We start from the raw sequence: 23,727 nt of genomic DNA on the forward strand, positions 1-23,727 counted from the left end.
CCTCAATATGTCTTCAAGGAAGCATTATTGCTTTTGATATTATGCAGTTTGCCAAGTAATCTCAACCTCAGGAATTAGGGTATCAGGTTGTCAGAGGTAATGACCTTTGACAATAATATGAGGTCAAAGGTCAACCCCATGTCCATGCCTGCAGACCTCATCCAATTTTTTGCATAAATTATGATAATGATATTATGATAATTCTTTACACTTAATCAAGCTTGCATATACCTCTTACTATGTTTAACCAATATATGTGCAAAGATTACTGAAAGAATGCAAAAAAGGAATATAAATTTGATAGAAACCAACTGGGGTCCATTTGGACCATGTTCGGTCATTTTCGTTGCAAAAAAAAGTTCGGGTGTTTGAGGATTAAGTGTATTATATTGATCTAAAGTTAAATGTAGGTGTGATGTTGATTTCATTACTGTAGTTATATTTAGGTAATAGGTATTTTAATCTCTGCACACGTTGTAAGACAATTTGCTCATTACAATATGATCTAATTTTAGGCTCTAATGTGAAATAGAGGTTGTTGAGGAGTAGGATTTGTCATGTATTAAAATTTCTAGGTATACTGCATCATCATCATCATAGTGAATAGACATGATATTTCTAGGCTATTTTAGAAAATACGTGGTTTAGCATGCAACCACCAACTATGTACATCATTCTTTGTTGTGTTAGTTCATCTGATCACAAGACGATATGGTTATTCTTCTGTTTATTCGAATTCGGTAGAAAATAACGCTCTAGTAGTTGATTTTTTTCAAAAGCGGGAGCTCGACCAAAGTAAGGTAAAGTAAGTAGTAGTTGATATAAATACATTCTGATGTTAGCCGTGGCGACTCAGGAAGCCGACTTTACGAATTAGCATGTACTATATACTGGCAGGTATATACATACAAATTCGTAAAAGCGCCTTCCTGAGTCGCCACCGCAAGTTCTTGTCTGCTTTAGAAACTATAGGCAACAGCAACCATGGCTTGGCGTCATTTACTCAAGATCATAATAATCTGAGGAGTTGATCCTTGTATTGTTGTGCATTATGATCTTACCATCGGTTAAAATGATTGGGTTTTGTTCCATCTTGTTTACCCTTCATCTACGTACAATACATGTGGAAACTCTTCACATACGGGTGCTGTCTTTCTTTATTTTGCTTTCTTTATTTTGAATCAGTTGTATACCTTGTCTGAAAACGAAAACGATTAAAAAAAAAGTTTTTTCCACTCTAGACAAGTTTTACATTCATGATCTACAATTAAGCCCTTAGGAACAATGTTTCATCCGACGGCAACTAATTGATAGGGCAGAGGGTGTTCTTACCGTTCGACATCAAGGTTCTAATAACCGCACTTTGCGCATGATATTCAACTAATGACAGTCTTGTCTTGTGAAAAATGGCTAATCTAGAATTTCTTCATAAATTATGCAAATAATGCTCTGATTTAGACTTTATTTTAGTGATGTCCGCCTTCACTTTACTTAAAAATGCCACAAGTATGAGGTTCCCTGTAATTACTATGGAATTATAGCTTTTTCGCATTAATTATGCAAATTAGGCCTTCATTTGCATAACCTTTATCTGCCTATGCTGTTCTTTACAATTACATATGCTACATGTTTAAATAATCATATCATGGAAGGTGGAAGATTTACAGCATTTCCTCATTAATTTTCTAATTAGATGCTGATTTGGAAAGCTATCATTTTAATGTCAAGCATTCTTCAAGGTACCCACATACCAGAAATTATGATGATCCGTCAATCAGTTCTTGAGTTATCCTCCTTCGAATATTTTTCAACAAATGCGTCTGCAGTTCTATAACAGGCCGCTAGAGGGCCAAACTCATGACACGTCTTTCCCAGCCAAAGAGCTACCTACCGTCCAAATTTAGTGACCCTACCATGTCCTGATCACAAGATATCAAAACCGGAAGTTCAGCTGCAGTCTCATAAAAAGCGACCAGGGAGTCCAAAATCTTTTTTCCTTTATTCATCAAAAAACATACAATGTAGTGAACCATCCCTTACATAATCATAATGATGAAATAATAACAATAATAATTCAACTCATATCTGATCATAATAATAATTGTTGTTTATTGATTGATCGAAGAGTACAATCGCTAGCATGTGGCAGCGCAACTAAATAAGTAGCGCTGAATTGTATGCTAGTGTTTAAAAACAGAGAAACAAATATTGCACAGTTAACAAATAGACAACTAAACAAGTGAGTATTTCACAGTTAACATATAGACAACTAAATATTAAACGAGTAAAATGAACTTAACAATTATTACAATATCAACCAATAAGTTATCAATATCATCAGTGTAAAAATTAATAATCTTATAGTATGTTACGTGATAACTAATCTTGGTAGGGTTGGTCATGGGAGATTTACTATGTGCCATATCTAAGATAGAGGATCGGGCTATTTTTGTATCGATTTGTTCTGGGGAGGGGGGAAAAGAGGTGGTTAAGGCCGCACAACACAGTATTTATGAGCGAACCCCGTAGTCAAAAGTAGTCCGGGCATAAAGTAGTGCTGCACAATACTAGAGAAGGGTGCAGAGATTGTTCTGTGCATGGCATCGAGATAGAACGTGTGGTAAATGTTAGAGGAATACGTCAGTTTTGAGACTGTAAAAGTTGAATTATGGTGCGTGTTCCTTCGGCGTAGATTTGCGCTTGGATACTTGTCCCGCCTAGTACTGTGCGTCGGCTGCAGTTCCATGACCTCCGCAGTGGCGCTAATAAAAGAGGGCATGAGAAGAGAACTAGCCGGCAAATCTAAGCACATTTTCACATATTTTGTATACTATACCCTGAAATTAAACATATCAAAATTCTGAACCTTGCTTGTGCACCCTACTATGATTTTCAGTGAGTCGAAGTGAGTCACTTTGGGGTCCTTAACTATAGAAATCCCCATCGAGCTAATACTGTGTTGTGCCGCCTTGAACCCCCATGGGAATTAATCAACCGTGTCAAATTCGGTGAAATTTTCTTAGTATATCTGGTACTGACGTCGGTTCAAGTAAAATACGCCAGTTTATTTCACCGCCAGACCTCCGTTGCCATGGCAACGGCCACTAGGACCGTCCCCTATGCTTTACTATGGGAGTTCCCCACTGGCCCGAGAACGCGTACCCCCCCCCCCTTTTCTGCCGTAAAAACGGCTTACACTAACTACAAATCACTCAGAACGTGAGAGGATACAACAATGTTATCCGCTAGCCAGAAAAAGTCGGCTGGAATAGTAAATTTGACCTGATAAGAAGACCATTAAATGGCCCGTCATTAGGGCCTTGTACGGGACCTAGGCCTACGACAGGTGCCGAAGTGCAAAGTTGCCGAAATCTCAGGAACCGTTTGGATTTGTGAAATAAAATTTGGCCAAGTTTCACACCTTGACTAGTTTTATCCTATAAACGAAAAAAGGTCAAGGTCAAGTTCGTTTAAACTGTTTACATTTTCTAACGTGGGTTGGTCTCTCGGCATGGTGGGAGCCAGGATCTGAAGGGAGAGTAGAAAAGGGATCTGGCAAATTTCAAACTTAGGTCCTCCCTCCTCTTTTCAAGGGAGGGTTAGACCTAGGTTGGATAAGGCGTCGCTATACCATGAGTACTCAGGACCAAGGGTTATCCGTAATGCACGTTTCTGAATACGCTCAATCTTCCTGGTTTGTAGTGCCGTAATGCCGGAGGTCCAGATGGGTGCTGCATATTCAAGAATAGGGTGTATATACATTTGGTAAAAATCGATTAGGTCGTTTGAAGGGAGCCCAAAACGTTTCAATTTCTTTAGAAAGAAGAGTCGGGAACTAGCTTTGCTTATAATGGATTCAACGTGCTTGTCCCATTTCAAATTGTGGGATAGCCATAGGCCGAGAATACATGCGTCATCTGTATATTCTAGTGGCTTATCATTGACGGAAATTAATTGGGGAGGGGGGGCAATCTCGCATAAAGGTAATCATCATTAATTTACATTTGTCAGCATTCAATGTCATGTAATTTTTGGAAGCCCAGAAATTTAATTGATCAAGAGATGGTTGGATAAGGCTGGGTTCATAGAGAAGTCTACTTTCACAAACAGAGAGGTCGTCGACATATTTGTAACGATTTAAACGGTTTACTTGGAGATCATCATTTACATAAATCAAAAACAGAATGGGACCTAATTTCGTACCTTGCGGGACTCCAGATGAGATAGTTTTCCATTGTGAGGTTTTACCATGATATCGGACACACTGTGAACGGTTGGAAATGAAATTGCAAAGCCAAGGCATAACTGACGTACGTATCCCACATTCCAACACCTTATTTATCAATTTTGTGTGATTAATCCTATCAAAAGCTTTACTAAAGTCGGTTAACAAGATCGTCTGTATATTGTTTGGCGTTTCAGCGTTAACCCTATCTAGACCGGGGGGGGGGGGGGCTAAAAGTGCCCGCGGCAACTTTGATGTCACATAGCGTCTGAAAGGCTAAAGCTAGAACCGTCAAACTTGGTGACTTTTCCTAAAATATTGTTGGCAACAAATCTGTATCAGTGGAATAAGATTATGATTTTTCTTGTTGCCATTGCAACGGGTTTCTGACAGGCATTTTTTGCCAAATTTAATAATTTCCATTTAAACAACAGAATTTTATGGGTTTTATGTCAAGTTACACATTGTTTCTAATATTAATAACATCACATATAATTATATGTAAATTTTATCATTAAAAATACTTAATTTATGCTAATTTGATGACGTCATTGGCCAAAATCCAAGATGGCGGACCATATCATTAGATCAGGTAAATACAGCTTATTTTCCTTAAAATTTCATCAATACTCCCATTTCTTTTTACAAAAAAGGTTCATATGAATGTCTTTAGTCTGTTTACAATGTATTTTAGGCTTTATCCTGAAAAAAAACTATTTTTCAAAATTCAAGATTGATGATCCAAGATGGCGGATAGGTAATATCATTTTATGACGTCACCGGTGTTGCTATGGGCAACATAAGACTTAGTACATCCTAATATTCTGTCATAAACACTTTTGGTAAAGTTATGTCGTATATTGTTTAGTTTTCAGGGAATAACCTATCTAGACGGTTTTGGCCAATAAAATCACATTAATGACGTCATAATGACGTCATATTACGTCACAATGACATAAAAATTGTTCGTATGATAAATTTTTACTAGTACACCATCCTCCATCCTCCTCAGAGTATGGTATGGCAAATAATTTACTCTTATATTTCATTTCTTTACATTTACGTCTTTTTCGTCTGATTTTAGCATTCTAAGACATTGATATTGTTTTCAAGTATCTTTTGTGCAACTTACGGTATGTATCTGCTCATTTTGCAACAGTTTTGTACAGTATGGTTGAAACGTTTTTACTTGAAACGGCCGAAAATTCATGCGCGCGCGAATGTCATCCATATAATAAAATCAACATGGCCTTGTAAAAACTGAGAAAAAAAAATGACGGGAAATACTTTTTGCCTGTTGACGGGACAACAAGGCAATCAAAGATCGCTGACTTGACTTGGTGTGAGTTCCGAGTCTATTCAACGAGATTTAGTGGCCATAAAAGCTATTTGGCCGTTAATTTCAACCATTTTCCTAGCAGCTCAAGGGCACCGGTAGAGGTTACTTAGAAGTGTATGATAAAGCTGGTGACCAGAGAAAAGTTTTTAACAAATATTGAACATTTTTTTTCTTGAAAACATTACTGGGAAATTGGAAGCTGGACGGCAGCAAGGCCGTAACACACACATAACACCGTCATGTGAAGGGTTAAAAACGTGATTACACACCAGAAGGACTTTATTCCTAATAATCAATTTGGTCTAGGATACAAAAGAATCTCCGTATGCAATTGTACGGAACACCCTGAAAGGGTTCGCCACAGAGTTACAGACGCGCCGTCACCTGTGTTACCCCCCCCCCAAGTAATTTGATTCTGAACTGTTACAAGAAATTCTGCTTACTGTATTATGATCTAAATATCACGACAGTACCGCAAAATGTAAAAAGAGAAGATGTGGTAAAAGGGAAGAATCAGAACAGGGCGACTACTGCTGTTTAGTTGATTTATTTGCTGTTTTTCTTACGAATAATGTTTGTTGTTACATTGTGTTCTTTATTTAATTTGTGTCCTAACATTTGTGCATGTATTTCCTTAGTACATTGTGTATATTCCAAATCTAGGCATCTTGTTTTCTGGCCCTTTATGTTTTTATAGCGCTTTCGCATTAAATTTAAAGTCTTCAGGGACGTCTTCCATAAAATGACTTGGTGTGGCCTTAGGGAATGACCTGACGCATGTCCAACATTTCCTCGTCCCGCTGAATTTAAAGAATAGTCCCTCAATGTTCCCTGATCCCAAGGCGTGATGGTAGTTATGGGGTTCCCCAGGTGTCAGCCAACTGTCTCCAAGCAGACGTTGGTGGGGGAAGTTCGGTACCTTTCTAAACACAAAAAGTCCATTGCAGCAACATAGGGACACCTCATGAGGCCCGTTTTTGAACTTGACATTGGCCTCTTGCCTACAAAAAATCATGAACATCCATTTAAATACTCGAGTTATCCTGCTAACAAGCGACAAACACAAAAGGTTCACTGCAGCAACGTACAGACCACCCATGAAGTTTTTCGTTTTTTCACTTGACACTAGTCTCCCCAACGGTAACCTACCTGTCAAAAATCATGCAGATCAATTCATAATGATAGGTGCCTATCCATACTGCGCAATCATTGAATCATCCTTAATTAGTTATGGGGCAGTGCCGGAGTCGCGCGGTGAAGGCTGGTTCTTGTCTGTTACTACGTATAGCACCTAGGGTGGGGGGTGGGTTATTACGCTTTCTTCTATTGTCCACTCCCCTTCTATCTAGGCCACCCTACATGACCTGGAACTCGCCCTCTCCACGTTCCTCCGTGTTACGGGTGAGTTCTCTGAATGCACAGCACGGTGTGGTGCGGCCAGATTTTTATAATGGGGTCAATATAACTTCATTAAGTATTATCCAATGAGAGCGCAGTAAGGATAGGTGCCTATCCATACCGCGCAGTCATTGAATCATCCTTAATTAGTTATGGGGCAGTGCCTCCGTCGCTCCGCCTTACCTATGACCTTGCTATTCCTTCGCTAGGGGGCGTGCCCTTCTCAAACCAAAACCCTAACTTTCCTTAACCCCCCCCTCTAATCCCCATCCTCATCCTTTCCTATCCTTCGCTACTTAACGCCAAGCTCTGCATCCCCTGCTAGGCTATAGACTGAGACAATGAAAACACCACCAATCAGCAAGGCATTTCACGTTCAACTTTATTGATCAACGGCTTTCATTCTGGTACCTTTAATATTACGATTCCTTGGTTACTTTCACCACAGTTACTTGGTCTACCCCGTTCTCGACGTCACGACTCAAGCCAAATATACCCCCTGCTAAAGTTACCACATTAAATATTGAGTTATTCGCAAACAATTATCACATTTTGTACGACCACGAGGCTTCGCTAATGGGTAACAAATGAATTACAATTTCCACTACATTCACGTTGTCGGAGCTCTCCTCCTGCCCGCACTTCAGAAGGCTTTCTTTAATCCCAGCAGTTCGTTGTTCTCTTCGTACGATTTGACTGCCTCCTGGACTTCCTCCGCCGCTAGCCCTAGTGGCTGGACCACCTGGCTGTGTTACTTTCGCTATCTTCATGTAGTGGGAGGCTGTCTGTTTTGTAAACCATCCGACGTGGCCCATCACTTCGCCTTCCGACGCGCCTGCCATATGAAGGGAGATGGCACATCCCGCTCGACATCCGTGGAGAGTTTCACCCTCATCGATGCCGAGTTTCTGGAGATACCTGCGGAAGGAGTTGTTAACTGCGGCGGATGACGGTTGTTCCGCCAGGACATCACCTTCCCTCGAGGTCGATCGGAACAAGAAACCCCCATCTAGGCTTATAGAAAGATACTGATGGCGACGTACCAGTCGATTGCTACGACAGGGCAGGTGGAGGAGTCCCCTGTCTTCTCCAGGGTAAACACGTTCGACCTACCATCCCTGAGAGTCTTTCCCCAGACGTGATTCATGAGCAGAGCACCCGACTGCAACCTGCAAACGTCTGAGGTCCGCACTCTCATGAGGTCGGCTAGTCGGTCCCCGGAGAAGAACGCTGCCTTAAATATGGCCTGGTCCCTAGCTAACGTGAACAATCTACTTGCGGATTTTTCCGATTGGATCTTACCTGCGATGTGCTCGCACACTTTAACTATTTTGGACAGGAATACCGGTCTCGCTTGTTGCGGAGTCAGGCCCTGCCCTAACTGCTCTGCGGTCACCGATGCTAAGTACTGCTTCACCTCCTTACTAGCTGCGGGGTTGCCCACACCTAACCTCTCGTCCCATTCCCCTCCTCTACCGTTCTCACTAAAGATGGCCCTCAACTTACCAATGTATGAGTCCACCGTCTTGAATGCCAGTCTCGCCGGACACTGACAACTCCTCTGCCGTCCTACACACCCTTTTTCATGAACTTTAGTTTTCCCTTTCTCATCCTTCCATATCAAAAACTTAACCACGTCGACCGGTGAGGCGGAGGCGACGTTCTTCGGAGGGGAAAAGGTCGACAGGAAGTCGCTCAACAGTGCCTTTAATACGCTCTTTTGGGTAGCGTAAGCCGAGCCCTGCTGCTTGTCGGGCATCCTTGGTTGCCGTATCCTGTTGGGGTCTCGCGCTGCCTCGTTCTGGAAAACGAAAAAAAAAAACGCAAACAAAACATTTACTGGCCTGTAAATGTTGGTTGAAGTAGTCCTTATAATCGACGCTTGCTTGCCTGCCTACTTTAGATCTTTATCCTCCCGCTCGATGAGGAACGCCCATAAATCCCTGTTGGTTGGTTGGTTGAAGCCTCCATCCTCCCTTTCGGGACGGGAAGTAGAGGATGGGTTGACCCGCGCCTGCGACCCTTAGTACCTTACTAGCTCTCTGTTGGATCACCGCCCACCAATATTTGTGTGGAAACAAGTCGGGGACCACCAGGACGACTCGCGCCCGCTGCTCTATCGCTAACTTCAACATGGCACCGATCATTGCGAACGGAGGGAACACATAGCAATTCCTGCCCGAGAAATCTAGGGTAAACACGTTGACACCTTTAGCGCCCGGAGTCGGGTAGGGACTGGAAAACTCCAACTTATGGCCGTTCCTGCCCGTCTGGACGTTAGATGGCAGTGCCATGAGGTCGAGATCGAACCCCATCTCGCCTCCCAACTCCCGATCGATACGTTCGAAAACCTTTGGATGCAGCATGGCATCTGCGCTACTCAGCGCGCGCGAGGGTGCATCCGCTTCATTCTCTTTCGAGGGGACGAACGACAGGTTCAGGTCGACGTTGAGCTTGACCACAAGTTCCCACAGTCTTCGCGTAGCTCGTGACAGCTCGATGCTTCTGCCTCCTTGGTTCTGCCACGAGGAAATCAAGTTTTGGTTGTCGACTCGGGCGTCTACTCTCTTATTCCTTACCTGATCCTCGATCGCCGCGAGGACTCCCCGAAGTGCTTCCGTTTCTTTGATGGCTATTGTGTCGCCCAACTCTTCTCCTTGCCAATAGTCCCCCACTGGACCTTCCATTGGTCTGTCGTCATGGATCCTGTCCACCTGAAGCCCGGGGCGTCCGAGTGCAGTTCGACGACTTCATGCTGCTCTGCCCTCCAAGGTACGTGTCCCTCCCACTGGTCCAGAAAGCGCCAGTGCTCGATCTCCTCCCGGACTCTGCCGTCGATTGGGATGTCCGCCTGCCTTCTCTCTGCTATCCTTATGGCATTGAAAATCTCCCTACAATATAAGCGCGTGGCCGGTACTGCCAGCCCGAACGACACGATCTTACCTGTCAACTTCTAACGTATGGAGACCGGTACCAACTCTCTCTCCAGGATGCTCTCTCTGAGGGTGGCAAACGATATCTTCTTCCTTAGAGGTAATCTAAACGCAGCCAAAACCGAGTCTGCCTCTAACCCCAAAAACTCCAAACACTGGACCGGGTCGAGCTGACATTTGTCTAACCCCAGGAAATACCCTAACGCCACTAACACGCTACACAAGATAAAGCATGCCGCTTCGGCTGCTTCCAGATCCGGCTCGGCTGCCGTGTTCCTCTTCTCTACAACCGCGCCCTCATGACCCTCCACCTCCCGCTTCATCAGTTGGCCCGCGTGTCTGTCATCAATGTACAGCGATGACGGCACCCCTAAAGCCCGAACCCTGTGCATTGGGACGTTGCCCAGCGTCTGATAGACGTAAGCGGAGCATTTCCACCCGAAAGGAATTGTGGCGGAAACGTACCAGACGCCACCCCACTGGAAGCCGACCAACCAACCCTCGGAGATTAGGACATGGTCGTACCCGCTCTTATCATCGCACTTCGTTTGGTAGTGACCTTGTCCTACGTAACGGGTGACGTCTGTTACGGAATCCAATGAAAATGGGCAATCCTTCATCCACAAGTTTAGGTAGCGAAGGTCATGGCACAGGCGAGGTTTAGACGGTTCGATGGTCAAGGGCATGACAATATACCCTACCCCAGATAGACACCGCTCCTGACGCTATTCTACTCTGGATGGAGTCGGAGATAAACTTAGCGAATGGTCTACAACTGGGGGGATTGGGGAAATACCTGGGTGGCGGGAAGGCGCTGTTTCGATACGATACCCCTTTAAATGTACCTGTGAACGGCCGGATGAAGTCTAACATGGACACCCCATTTTCTACCCAGTCTATAATCATGGCGGAATGATCTCCTTTCCCCAATATTTTCTTCCATTCCCTTGCGTGCTGATGGATCTCCCCTGCCCGAAAAGTGGTAGGGTCCCTAAAGAGTAGCGAGTCCGCTGACGCTTTTATTCTACCTGCAGAGACCGCTTCTACTGAGGGAGGGACGATGGCTCTACTGTCTCGGTTTCTAGTAATCCACCGTATCTTATTTATTAAGTGTGTCTGATAAGTAGAGTACGGGTCAAATTGGTGTAGATGCTCGAAGTCCTTGATATCAGGCGTGCACCATTTTTCCTCCTGAAATACAAAGACATTAGCTTACTTGTGTTGTTTGCACCCTCTTACTTCGGATCAAAATAAAATGGAAGACACCAATGTAATGCTTTGCATCACGTTTAATCTCAGAGTCAATTCCAGTCCAAGTCGCACCAAATCTCATCATAATACAATGCATTTGCAGGCCTTTCTGAATACACAGTACTGTTGTCATCTCATAGTCAATTACAGTCCAAGTCGCACCAAATCTAACCATAATGGAATACAATTGTAGTCCTTTCTGAATACACAGTACTGTTGACATCTCAGAGCCAATTCCAGTCCAAGTCGCACCAAATGTAACCATAATACAATACAATTGCAGGCATTTTTGAATACACAGTACTGTTGACATCTCAGAGCCAATTCCAGTCCAAGTCGCACCAAATGTAACCATAATACAATACAATTGCAGGCATTTTTGAATACACAGTACTGTTGTCATCTCATAGTCAATTACAGTCCAAGTCGCACCAAATCTAACCATAATGGAATACAATTACAGGCCTTTCTGAATACACAGTACTGTTGTCATCTCATAGTCAATTACAGTCCAAGTCGCACCAAATCTAACCATAATGGAATACAATTGCAGTCCTTTCTGAATACACAGTACTGTTGACATCTCAGAGCCAATTCCAGTCCAAGTCGCACCAAATGTAACCATAATACAATACAATTGCAGGCATTTTTGAATACACAGTACTGTTTACATCTCAGAGACAATTCCAGTCACAGGTCGCACCAAATCTGTTACCATAATACAGTGCATTTGCAGGCATTTCTGAATACACAGTACTGTTAAAATTTGGGCTACATGCTTATACAGTACTTGCCCACAGATTTGTTACGTCATTACATAGTTAAATCAATCTCTTTCTCTCCCTGGCCACCTTCAAGGCATTTAAATAAATAGCATCCTCACATTTGTTTACTACTTTTTGTCTTTATGTGGCAGTGGACAATCCCTAGCCCAATGTCCCTTTTCGTTGCAGTTGTTACACTTATCTTCTGGTCGCGGCCCCCTACCCCTACCTGCCGACCTGTATCTATAAGGGGTGTACCTATTCCCAGTCTGACGACTAGTTTGAAAGGTCTGACCGGAACCGTTAGCTCCCTTCTCTGCGTGGTGGATAGCTGCATGACTTTTAACAAAACCTGCTATGGATTTATTGACTTGTTTCACCACTTGAGAACCAAACAAACCAAGGATGATGTCCTTGAAATATTCTTTCTCTTCCAGAGGCCTGAGCTGTTGTAGAATAGCTTTATACTCTTCGGCCTTCGGGTGGTTGGACTGTGTGGCCTGCTGAGAAAGCGTTTCCATTAGACCCACTGCCTTCTTTGCGTCAAAGGCTGCTTTGGGCCGACTGGCGTGTTGGATCAGCTCGTCCTTGATCCCATCCACTGACGTTCCGCGAAGTCGGTTGATCTCCTGCCTTAAGGCTGCGAACTCTGTGCGTAGGTCTGCCAACCCCTGTAAGCAGAGAACAGTATTGGCCTTCGCATGAAAGCACTTCTGTCTTCGCGATTAGTAGCCCGTACACACACGATCTTTTCCGCTATGCACGCCTGATAGCCACCCCCGTCTGTCTCCACATAACTTGTGGCAAAAGACAACACAAGGCGTAGCCCCGGATGCCCGTACACACAGGATATTTGCTGCTATGCACGCCCGGTAGCTACCCCTCGTCTGCCTCCACATAACTTGTGGCAAAGGACAGCACGAGGTGCAGCCAGGTTCTTTGGTCTAATTTCTTTCAAAAGAATTTATTGAAAAAGAATTAATCATAAATTAAAAAGGATAAAAAATAGAACTACAGATCCTACGGTAAAATAAAGGACGGTTTGTGGTAAGTGATTCAATTAATCATATTAAATCATCGATGAACTAAATAAATCCGGGTAAAATGTAAATTTGAAAAAAATATTACTAGTCTTTTTTCTACTCACACATTCTCAAGCTACCCCAACACCTACTTTAAGGTCCGTTGTTTTCACTATAAGGGTACATGAGTCCCAGATGTCAATACATATTTTGCATTTAAATTATGTTTTTCAAAGTGCCACCCAATGTCTCAAATTCCAGGTCATCTGTTTCCAATACAGATGCCCAGGATACATTTTTGTCAGTATTCTATTTGCTTTTCCATTTTTTGATCAGGTTGGGGAAGTTTGACAGATGTATCTGTTCTTTTTCTGACAGCCTACGTCGTCCCACATAGGATTGCCCTTGTCTGCTGCCCAGTACTGTACGCAGAGTTTCGCCGCATGTAGCGAAGCCGATCCCTGGTTATCTGGCTCTCCGGGGCACCATGCCTAATGGAAACAGAAGACACAACATTGTTTAAAGTTAAAACTTTTGATCCGACGCAACAAAGTTCTCTCACCTAGAGCTTTCGACCAGTCACTCTGATCTTTCTCAGTAGGATGACGCAGTGAAGCTTGACACGTGGCTTCTTTGAAGTGTGACGTCAACACTGGGTCAAAGGTATCTTGTAGACCTTGTCGGCCCCCGTCACGGTTGGGTTAAGGGAGATGGGCTCTGATGTAAGCACTAGGTGACAGAACTTTGTTGTGTTTTAACTTTAAACATGTAACTTTCATGATAAAACATAACATTGTCTGTAACACAACCAAAAACACATCTCATTTACCTTAATGCTTGCTTGTTATATCGATTACATATAATTTATAACCTTATAAGTTAAGGAAACAAACATGACATCAACATGACAAAACTTGTGAAACTTATGTTTATGTTAATAACAAATTAATCTTTAAAAAATCTGGATACTATGTTACATACATGTAATATGACTAGTACCTGTATCTATTAATTCAATTTAATTCAATCGTTATTTCAGGCACAGGGCCCATATCAATACATAAATATAAAATACAGGTACACAAATATAAGACTAAATACATAATACAGATATGTACAGTAAATGAAAATACAATGGTGACGAAATATAATGTGAATAGTTTAAATACCAGGTTGACATTATGCTTCTAGAAGTTGCTGAGAGAGAATAAATCAGAATAAATTACAAGTTTTATGAAACCATTGTTTGAGCTGAGGAGGTGTGTGACGAAAGTATGATAATATTTTTCTGCTGATTAATTTCGAAATATAAAAACTTAGAAAATAACATGGTAAAAGCCTAGAAAACAAGGTACCTGTTAATTCTTATATCCTATTGGTTCACTAATAACTTTTTCGCCAGGCGTTTGCTGCCTTAGGAAGTGGGGGAAGAGGGTAGAAACATACTAGTACCTGGTAGTTGCCCAAAGCACGGCCGTCCTCCCATTGCCAGTGTCTTGCATGGACATATTTCTTCATGCCGATCCAGTAATCTTGTTTTAGACCAACCATTTTGATCAGGTTCCTCAGGACGACATCCAATCCTCGTGTCTTAGGCATGGCTAGTGTCCCTCCGTCGTTCATGCAGACTTTCCTGGCGACATCGTAAGACGTTTTTCTGACGGAGAGCCGAATGCATGTCCCGACTACAGGTGTGAAGCCGGCTTTGCAGCCTTCATTTTGTAACAGACATACAAAAACAGTGTTATTTTGCACCCCTCGTTTTCTCTTGTTTGATGTACCATACATATTGTATTATCTAATTATATATATATATATATATATATATATATATATATATATATATATATATATATATATATATATATATATATATATATATATATATATATATATATATATATATATATATATATATATACTATTACAGTAATAAATTTCAACATTCTATTTTCCATCAGAAATGTATTCCGATGTTAAACAGATATCGGAACCAAAGGGGGTTGCTATGACATGATATCTGTGTCAGAATTAAGGACGTATTTTTTTTTCAATTCACGCCAAACTTGATACAAACTGTAACGTTCCACGAACTACCTACGCTTCACATTTCGATGCATTACATGTAATATATTTACTTGTGTATCTACAATGAGTTCATGATTCTAACAAGACATATATTCTCTCGTACCTGATGGGATTCCGTAGAAGTTCAAATTTTCATTAGGCCATTGTGAGATAGTAACTCCAAAACCAGTTTTTCCAGTTTGCTGGTGATTTGTAAATTCTGAATAAAATCATGGTTTGTAAGAATATTGTTGTTTCCTTCATTTTCCCATTTTGTTTTCACGTCATTTTGTCAATTGAAAATATATTTGGGTCTAAGTTTGGAAAGATTGCAATTATGGAATAAGAACTGCAAATTATGCCAGGAAAAATCTTGATTCGAATCTAGTAATTCACTTACAATTATAGTAATACTAGTAGGCTTGCCTATGCTGAAATTGATTGAAACTTTAGGTGTGAAATGATTCAATCTATGAGTTCTAGTATTTCTACTACTGAATTAGGATCTGAATATCAGGATTCCAATCTCCCCTAGGAGGATTCCGGATCCCCCTGGATTACAATCTCCCCTGTGACATATACATGTACATGTAATAGTTATATGTATATGAATATGTATCCGTACATTTATACAATTACTAAGAAGCGAGAACAAGTTGAAAATACTAGAATACATTAGACATATATATATACATGTACATGTAATAGTTATATGTATATGTATCCGTATATGTATATGTATAATGTGACCTGTGCTTAGCCCAGTGGGGCAAAAATGTACAATAAAGGTCTGCCTTTCGGTACAGCAGGTTATGATGAGGTGTTATAATACATCACGCCAAAATAGAACATTCCAGGTTTATTGCGATGCCCTAAATGATAATGTGTTTTTTCACAGCCGAGCATTTTTATGGTCTTATCCTTAAAGAATATAGAATGATTGCCTGGTTGCATGGTGGATCCATAAGGTGCCAGGTTGGGTTCGTTAGGAACGCCGGTATCACCGGTATCAAGGACAGCGATAACAATGATCCGCCCCTGCAGCAGAATGAAACATATCAATTATAGTAAAACGTTGAACTTTATTATGATTATTATGATTTAGTATATGAGTTCAAAGTTTCAGCGACCACTGTCGCCTTCATCAGGATAATTAATGACCAGTCACTTCACAACGTAATCTCACGAAAGTTTACAAACACGTGACCTTATCCACACCAGACTTTACTGATAAGTGACGTGAGGAATTTAGTTAAAGATCAGTAAAGTCGGATAGTCAAACCTCAATCCTCCAGGTTCCTCTGTGAAAACTCTAACCATCGTGTCGTATCATATAACTCAACTTTGTTGTTACACATACCTCTTTGACGCCCTGCAGATAGGCTGTTAGTCTTTGTACTGCTGTGATACCATCTCCATAATACCAGGTGTCAAATGCAGCCTTCTCAAGTACTGCCCCAGTCTGCTCGTTCAGGATGAATACATAAAGCCCTCGAGGTGTCTTGTCCCGTAAAGTTTCTGTCACACATTCACAAGTTGGATTTTGATTCGCCCGCGCGCACTAGCAGAAAAATTAGCCAGCAGTCTATGGTGATGACCAGTGATCATGATTAGACAGTAAGGGAGCAAGCAGTATGGAAATAACTTAGTTAGTTACTAGTGGTCAGACAAGGGTTTTGTTTAGCACAGGCAACCCCCTAATGAATGATGTAGGAAAGCCTTTGCTGGTGGTAAGTACTGTGTACTGATGCTTGTGTGTTATGATATTTGTATTGTTCTAGTGATGAGTAAACTTTACTAAAATACATGCTGTTCAAACTCCAGTAGTATATGTGACCGGTCATTTACCCATGCAACTTAAAAAAAATTCTCAAAAACTTCTATTATAGTAATATGTATAATTGTTCAACGCAATGTGCTATACTTTACATGTTGTGAGTGATGTTAGTGATTATAGTGGTTTATATGAATAAATTTATTGCACGACAAGCGTACATGGTGCAATGTTTGGCAACGACTATTGAACATGGTTTAGAATGAAAATTAACGTTCTAATTATTAATTTATACATTTATTGTAACAGTGCAGTTTAGTACCCCCATAATGGTCACTACTAAACTGTAACATTTTGAAGCTCAACGAATCGATATTTAAGCAACACGTTTAAACGACAGACTTGAAAAGTTCCTTTAACAAGTAACATGATTGTACCACTCATTCCTGCCGCAATTTTATATGATGACATACTGTGAAAAATATATTGTTGTATTGTTGTTGTAACATTATTTTGATACGTTGTAAGTAAAATAATTGTACCAATTACTTCCCCACGATTTTATATGATGACATATTGTGAAAGACATATTTGTTTGGACTAAGCTAAATGACACTAAATATTTGAAGTGAAGCTAAGCACAAGTTTCCTTTCTAGTGTTTGCACTGATACGTGTTTGTTGCTCAGCAACGCTCTTTTATCCAACATGTACTCAGCAGTTGTAAGGCATTTAAAGCATGTACTTTGAAGCATAAATGATTAACAGCAGTTTGGAGATATGTAAGAGAGAGCTTTAGATGACCTCTACAAGATATTTTGAACAATCCTTAAGCTTTGCCTGCACATAATTTACTGTAATGTTATTTGTCAAACTTGGTTCAACTCCTAGTCAATAAAAAAACTGCACATTATGAGGCCTTTGCCTTGGTCGTCTCTAGGAATGCATATCTTACTCACAACTAACTTGAAGAAAATGAACAAGTACGTTATTATTATCAAACATTATCATTAACATAATAAACACAATAGAAACGTGTAGAAACGTATTTAGCATTAGCAACATAATGTGACGTCAGCGGCCCAACGATTAGAGCGTTGGACTCGGAACCAATAGGCCCCGGGTTCGATGCTCATCATGTCCAGTCCGACGTTGTGCCCTTGGGAAAGCACTTTACACGAGTTTCCCTCCCCGTACGGCGGAATGACGCCCACCGAGCGTCTTAGGTTAATCTGTCTATTAGTAGATGTGTGAAAAAACACACTACGGATTTGGTGCGCCAATGTGCCAACATCTGTACATTTGCTACCGAGAACCGTAGTTTTTTTTATCCGCATGCACAATGTAGTAAAAACGCCCCATAGCAGCTAACAACAAAATTACCGTTAAGGAATTTTGAGGCGATTTCAAATGGCAAGCAAACAATATTTATGTATCATTAATGTTAATATTCAACCATTCAGGCTCAGACAATCAACACACCCAGATTACGCAAGATTTTTTCAGGCTTGTTTGTCAGACTGCCGCCGAGTACGGACAAGCTACATAGAGCTCACATCTGGGAGGCACAATTCCCGAACGAAGACTGAAGAAAGACCGCCATGGCTCCAAAGCCGAGGAACTGAAGATATTCAGAATGCCATGAAAGGTAAGTTTTGATTGAACACTCAGGTAAGATCTTGTATTTTCTGTACATACATGGGAGAAGTGAGGCTGGAATAATAAACAAATAACTATACAAGAGACATTGCTTCTCATGCAAAATTATCAGTAATATTTTTGTGTTCAAATGCATTGGAAGAGACTAACACTAAAGACTTTCGAGGTCCCCGACCTTCCAGTATGAGAAAGGAGATAGCTACAGGTGTAGATGTAGTAAAACAATAATAGATACGTACGGCATGGCATAGTACAATATTTGTGATGAATGTCAAAATTTTTGTCTACATGAACTATAAGATGGACATATCTAAGCAAAAAATGGAAATTCTTGTTTTTATTTGCAATTTTTGCCATATCTCACTCGCTGAAAATGTAAAATTTGTCTTAATATGACACGTCAGCAAAAGGCACAACATCAAAGAGTAAACAACCTGCTAACCATGAATATTCAAACAGCCTGAATCAGACAATTAACCAGACACGTGTTTGTAAGTAAGCGTTAGCGTTAGCATGTTAGCGTTTCTACATAATATATTTCTGTATTGCGTTCCAGCATATTAATACTGATACTAAAAATCTAACTCGTTTAGGGCAATGAAATACTTTGCATAAAATGTATGCATAATTGGTAGCATGTATCCAAGGCATAAATGTACCCAGATAGTTTCTAGGGACTATCTGGTCTAAACCACCTCTTTTGGGTGACTTAGTGACACTGTGTGTACTATACGCCCCCTCCAGTTGCTGTATTTGCTACTTGTGGTTCCAGAGACATAAATATGATAAAGAGGATAGTTACATTGTTTTTGTTTCGTTGATGTTACTTTTATTACCTTCGCCAAGAAGGTTATGTTTTCGTTGGCGTTCGTGTGTCTGTGTGTGTGTGTGTGTGTGTGTGAGCACGATAACTCAAGAAGGCTAAGATGGATTGTCTTGATACTTGGTAGGTGGGTAGGTCTTCATGAGACGTGGAACTGATTAAATTTTGGGCCCCCTAACGGCTTGTTATGATACTGCAGCTGAACTTCCGGTTTTGATATCTCGTGATCTAGACATGCTAGGGTGACGAAATTTGGATGGTAGGTAGCTCTTGTGCTGGGGAACAAGTGACGTGAGTTTGGACCCCCTAGCGGCTTGCTCTGGAATTGCAGGGGCATTAGTTGAAAAATGTTTAAAGGCGGATAACTCAAGAACCGATTGATGGATCGTCGTGATTGTTAGCATGTAGGTAGCTGAAGTGATGCTTGACATAATGTTATTACAATTATGCAAATATTAATGTAATTTGCATAATTAATGAGGAAATTCTATATATCAGCTGCATTCCATGATAGGACTATTCAAGCTTGTGATATATGTAATGCAGAACGGCAGAAATACAGGCAGATATCGATTATGCAAATGAAGACTTAATTTGCATAATTAACGAGAAAAATGTTATACTTACATAGTGGTAATGTCTGGAATTTTTATACTTGGGATATTTGAAAGTTATGTGAAGGTGAACATTATTAAACATAATTTATTCAAATAAGGACCTCATTTGCATAATTTATGAGGACATGCTATAATGGCATGCATTGATAAGATAAGACTGTCTTCTGGTGTAGAATATGATCAACAGATATAATTGATGCAATATAGGATCCTATTCGCACAATCAGGGGGATTCATCTATAATTTCTTAGTCATAAAGGCTAACATCATTTGGCGAAGGTATGAGATCGTGGAACTCTAGTCTGTATATGTGGAGAGGACAGGGCCCCAATAAGTATGTATACGTTTTTCCCAATACATGTGAATGAAATAAAATAAATCAAAGAGAAGGAATATCGCTATGGTCTATTGTCTGCCAATGGGCAGGTCTGTATGCTAGTGTGTCTGTGTGTTCCTAAAACATCCAAAAAGGTTCAAAGAAGCCACGTGACAAGCCTCACTGGGTCAGTATACTGAGGAAGACCAGAGTAACTGGTCGAAAGCTCTTGAAAGTGAGAGAACTTTTATGTGTCGCACCAAAAGTTTTAACTCCAACATCCAAAAAGGTGTAAACGGTGTTCGTCTACCATCACCTATTGCCATTATTTAAATCCAATTCCTTCCTGTTGCCTGCAGACTACAGGACGACATGGGAAGGAAGCTGCGACACCTTCTGATTTTTCTGCTCCTCATCCTGAAGGAGCCCAACACGCCTGAAGGTATCTGTGACTGTGGAACAATCACGCTGCAGCTGTGTGAACAATCACGCTGCAGCTGTCAAAATAGGGGCCTCACCCAGATCCCTCAGAACCTCCGATACCCATATTCCATCACCTGGTTATGTTTGAAAGATAACCAGATAACTAGTATTCAATCTGGTGCGTTCTTAAATCTACGCGACCTCGTATATTTGAACCTTAGCTTAAACAACCTGACCAGCATTCAGAGGAATGCATTCTCAAGTCTAAGAAAGCTAGAAATATTGAACCTGGCCTCGAACCGTATAAACAGCATTCAGGCTGGCACATTCTCAAATCTATGGCAGCTCGAGACGTTGAGGCTTGGCTCAAACCAAATATCAAGCATTCAGGTTGGCACATTCTCAAATCTTCACCAGCTCCTCCGGGTTAAACTTACATCCAACCAAATATACAGCATTCAGGTTGGCGCATTTTCAAATTTACCAAGGCTTAGAATTTTGTGCCTGAAGTCCAACAAGATAACCAACATTCAGGTTGGCGCATTTTCAGACTTACCCCGGCTTGAAAAATTGTATCTGAATTCCAACAAGATAACCAGCATTCAAAATGGTACATTCTCAAATCTACCCAAGCTAAAAAGTCTGCACCTGTCATTCAACCAAATAACTTATGTACATCCAGGCACATTCTCAACTCTAGCTCAGATTTCATATGTGTATCTGGACTCAAACAACGTAACCAGTATTCAGGTTGGCATATTCTCAAATCTAACTAAGCTAGTGATTTTGCACCTGTACCTGAACAACATAAACAGCATTCAGGTTGGCGCAATCTCAAATTTACCCAAGCTTACAGAATTGAACCTGCGCGGAAACAACATAAACACCATTCAGGCTGGCACATTCTCAAATCTACCGCGACTCGACATTTTGAAACTTGCCTCCAATCAGATATCCAGCATTCAGGTTGGTGCACTTTCAAATCTGCCTTGCCTCAAAAAGGTGCTCCTAAACTCAAACAAGCTAAGGAACATCCAGGCTGGTACGTTTTCAAATCTACCCAAGCTCCAATATTTGGACCTCCAGTCAAACCAGCTATCTGCCCTTCCCCCAGACGTCAATGACATGATGACAACTATTCATTACTTACAGATTAGCCACAACCCCTGGCAGTGTGACTGTAAGATGGCTCCCTTTTGGCAAAAATTGAATGAAACTCCTGCAATTCTAAATCAGATAACATGTGCCCAACCTGCCAAACTTTCAAGAAAAAAACTTAAAGATTTAAGTCCCGACGATCTGATCTGTGAGGACCCAACAAAATCAACACCACCTGTCGATTCTCAATACTCATTGAGTTCATCTGCAGTGACAACATCTTCAATGACTAATGCAGAAAACAATGTAAGCCTAACAGCATATACTATAGACCATCCATTGAAAAGCGCAAATAATAATGATGGTACCACCACCTCTCACTATCACTGGCACTTCAAACGCAATGTTGACTCTACAGTTGACACTACATGGAAAGGGTCAATGACCTCAACTCTTGCCGTCACTGGTACTTCCCTTCAGAATGATCCCAGTTTGCCCCTAGGTCCTGTTTACACTCCGACTATTATTGGTTCAATGATTTCTTTTTCTGTTGGTGTCATTTTGACACTCTGGTGTAAAAGGAGGTTGGGGAATTCCGATTCGGGTGCGAACTCCAACCCTGTTTTGCACACCACAACCGCCACAGCTGTTATAGCAACTAGTGGTCATGATCACCAGTATGAAGATGTAGACCAACTTGATCGAACAAAGCAGGGTCAGTCTCAGACCAACACAAACACCACAGCTACTGTAGTGGCCAGTGGTCATGATCACAGGTATGAAGATATGAACCATCATGTTACAACAAGGCAGGGCCAGTCTCAGGCCATCACTAAATCCAACACAAACACCACAGCTACTGTTGTGGCCAGCGGTCATGATCACAGGTATGAAGATATGACCCATCATGTTACGACAAGGCAGGGCCAGTCTCAGGCCATCACTAAATCCAACACAAACACCACGGTGACAGCTGTTGTAGCAACTCGTGGTCATGATCACAAGCATGAATATATGAATCTACACAATCAGACAGGGCAGGGTCAGTCTCAGGCCATCACTGAATCCAACACAAACACCACAGTTAATGATTATAGTAGTCAGACAGGCTATCAGGTTATTGCCCCACCCCTGGACACTAAGAGTCAACTATATAATACAGAACCGACTGCCTCAAACTCAACCACTGAATCCATATACACTAAATATAATCAGACAGGGCAGGGTCAGTCGCAGGCCATCACTGAATCCAACACAAACACCACAGCTACTGTAGTGGCCAGTGGTCATGATCAGGCAGGGCAGGGTCAGTCTCAGACCATAACTGAATCCAACACAAACACCACAGCTACTGTAGTGGCCAGTGGCAATAGTCCGTCTAAGGGCACAACAGAATCCTTTGGTATCAGAAAACTACCACCGGTATCAGTTGATGAACTACTAGCTGCCCTACAGCCAAATGCTATGTATGAAGGTGTAAAAACACAGAAAAATGAGCCAACGGTCACTGAATCCAACACAAACACCACAGCTACTGTAGTGGCCAGTGGTGATGATCACACAGGGCAGGGTCAGTCTCAGACCATAACTGAATCCAACACAAACACCAAAGCTACTGTAGTGGCCAGTGGTCATGATCAGTCTAAAGGCACCACTCGATCCATTGATATTAGAGACTTACCACTACTATCAGGCGATGCATTGCTAGCTACCTTACAGCCAAACCCTATGTATGAAGGTGTAAAAACACAGAAAAATGAGCCAACGGTCTATGGCAATGACCAGTGATCATGATTAGACAGTCAGGGAGTATGGAAATAACTAGTGGTCAGACAAGGCGCTTCTTTAGCACAGGCAACCCCCTAATGAATAATGTAGGAAATTTGTAAAAAAATATATTGCCTTTGCTGTTGGTAAGTACTATGTACTGATGCCTGTGTGATAATGTTTGTATTGTTTATATAGGGATGAGTAAACTTTGAGCCTAAAATACATGTTGTTCAAACTACAGTAATATGTA

General features: G+C 41.3%; 1 protein-coding gene across 1 annotated transcript; it reads left to right on the forward strand.

Moving 5' to 3' along the window:
• Nucleotides 1-16,699: 16,699 nt before the first annotated feature.
• On the forward strand, nt 16,700-23,678 carry LOC109470389. Its single transcript, XM_019769328.1, has 7 exons — nt 16,700-16,729; nt 21,027-21,249; nt 21,310-21,431; nt 21,612-21,789; nt 22,354-22,826; nt 22,908-23,129; nt 23,673-23,678. Exons 1-7 carry the CDS (start codon nt 16,700-16,702, stop codon nt 23,676-23,678), a joined length of 1,254 nt encoding a protein of 417 aa, XP_019624887.1.
• The last annotated feature ends 49 nt before the right edge of the window (nt 23,679-23,727 follow it).

Source organism: Branchiostoma belcheri, unplaced genomic scaffold, assembly GCF_001625305.1.
Source record: "Branchiostoma belcheri isolate BF01 breed outbred unplaced genomic scaffold, Haploidv18h27 scaffold222, whole genome shotgun sequence".
Classification (NCBI taxonomy): domain Eukaryota; kingdom Metazoa; phylum Chordata; class Leptocardii; order Amphioxiformes; family Branchiostomatidae; genus Branchiostoma; species Branchiostoma belcheri.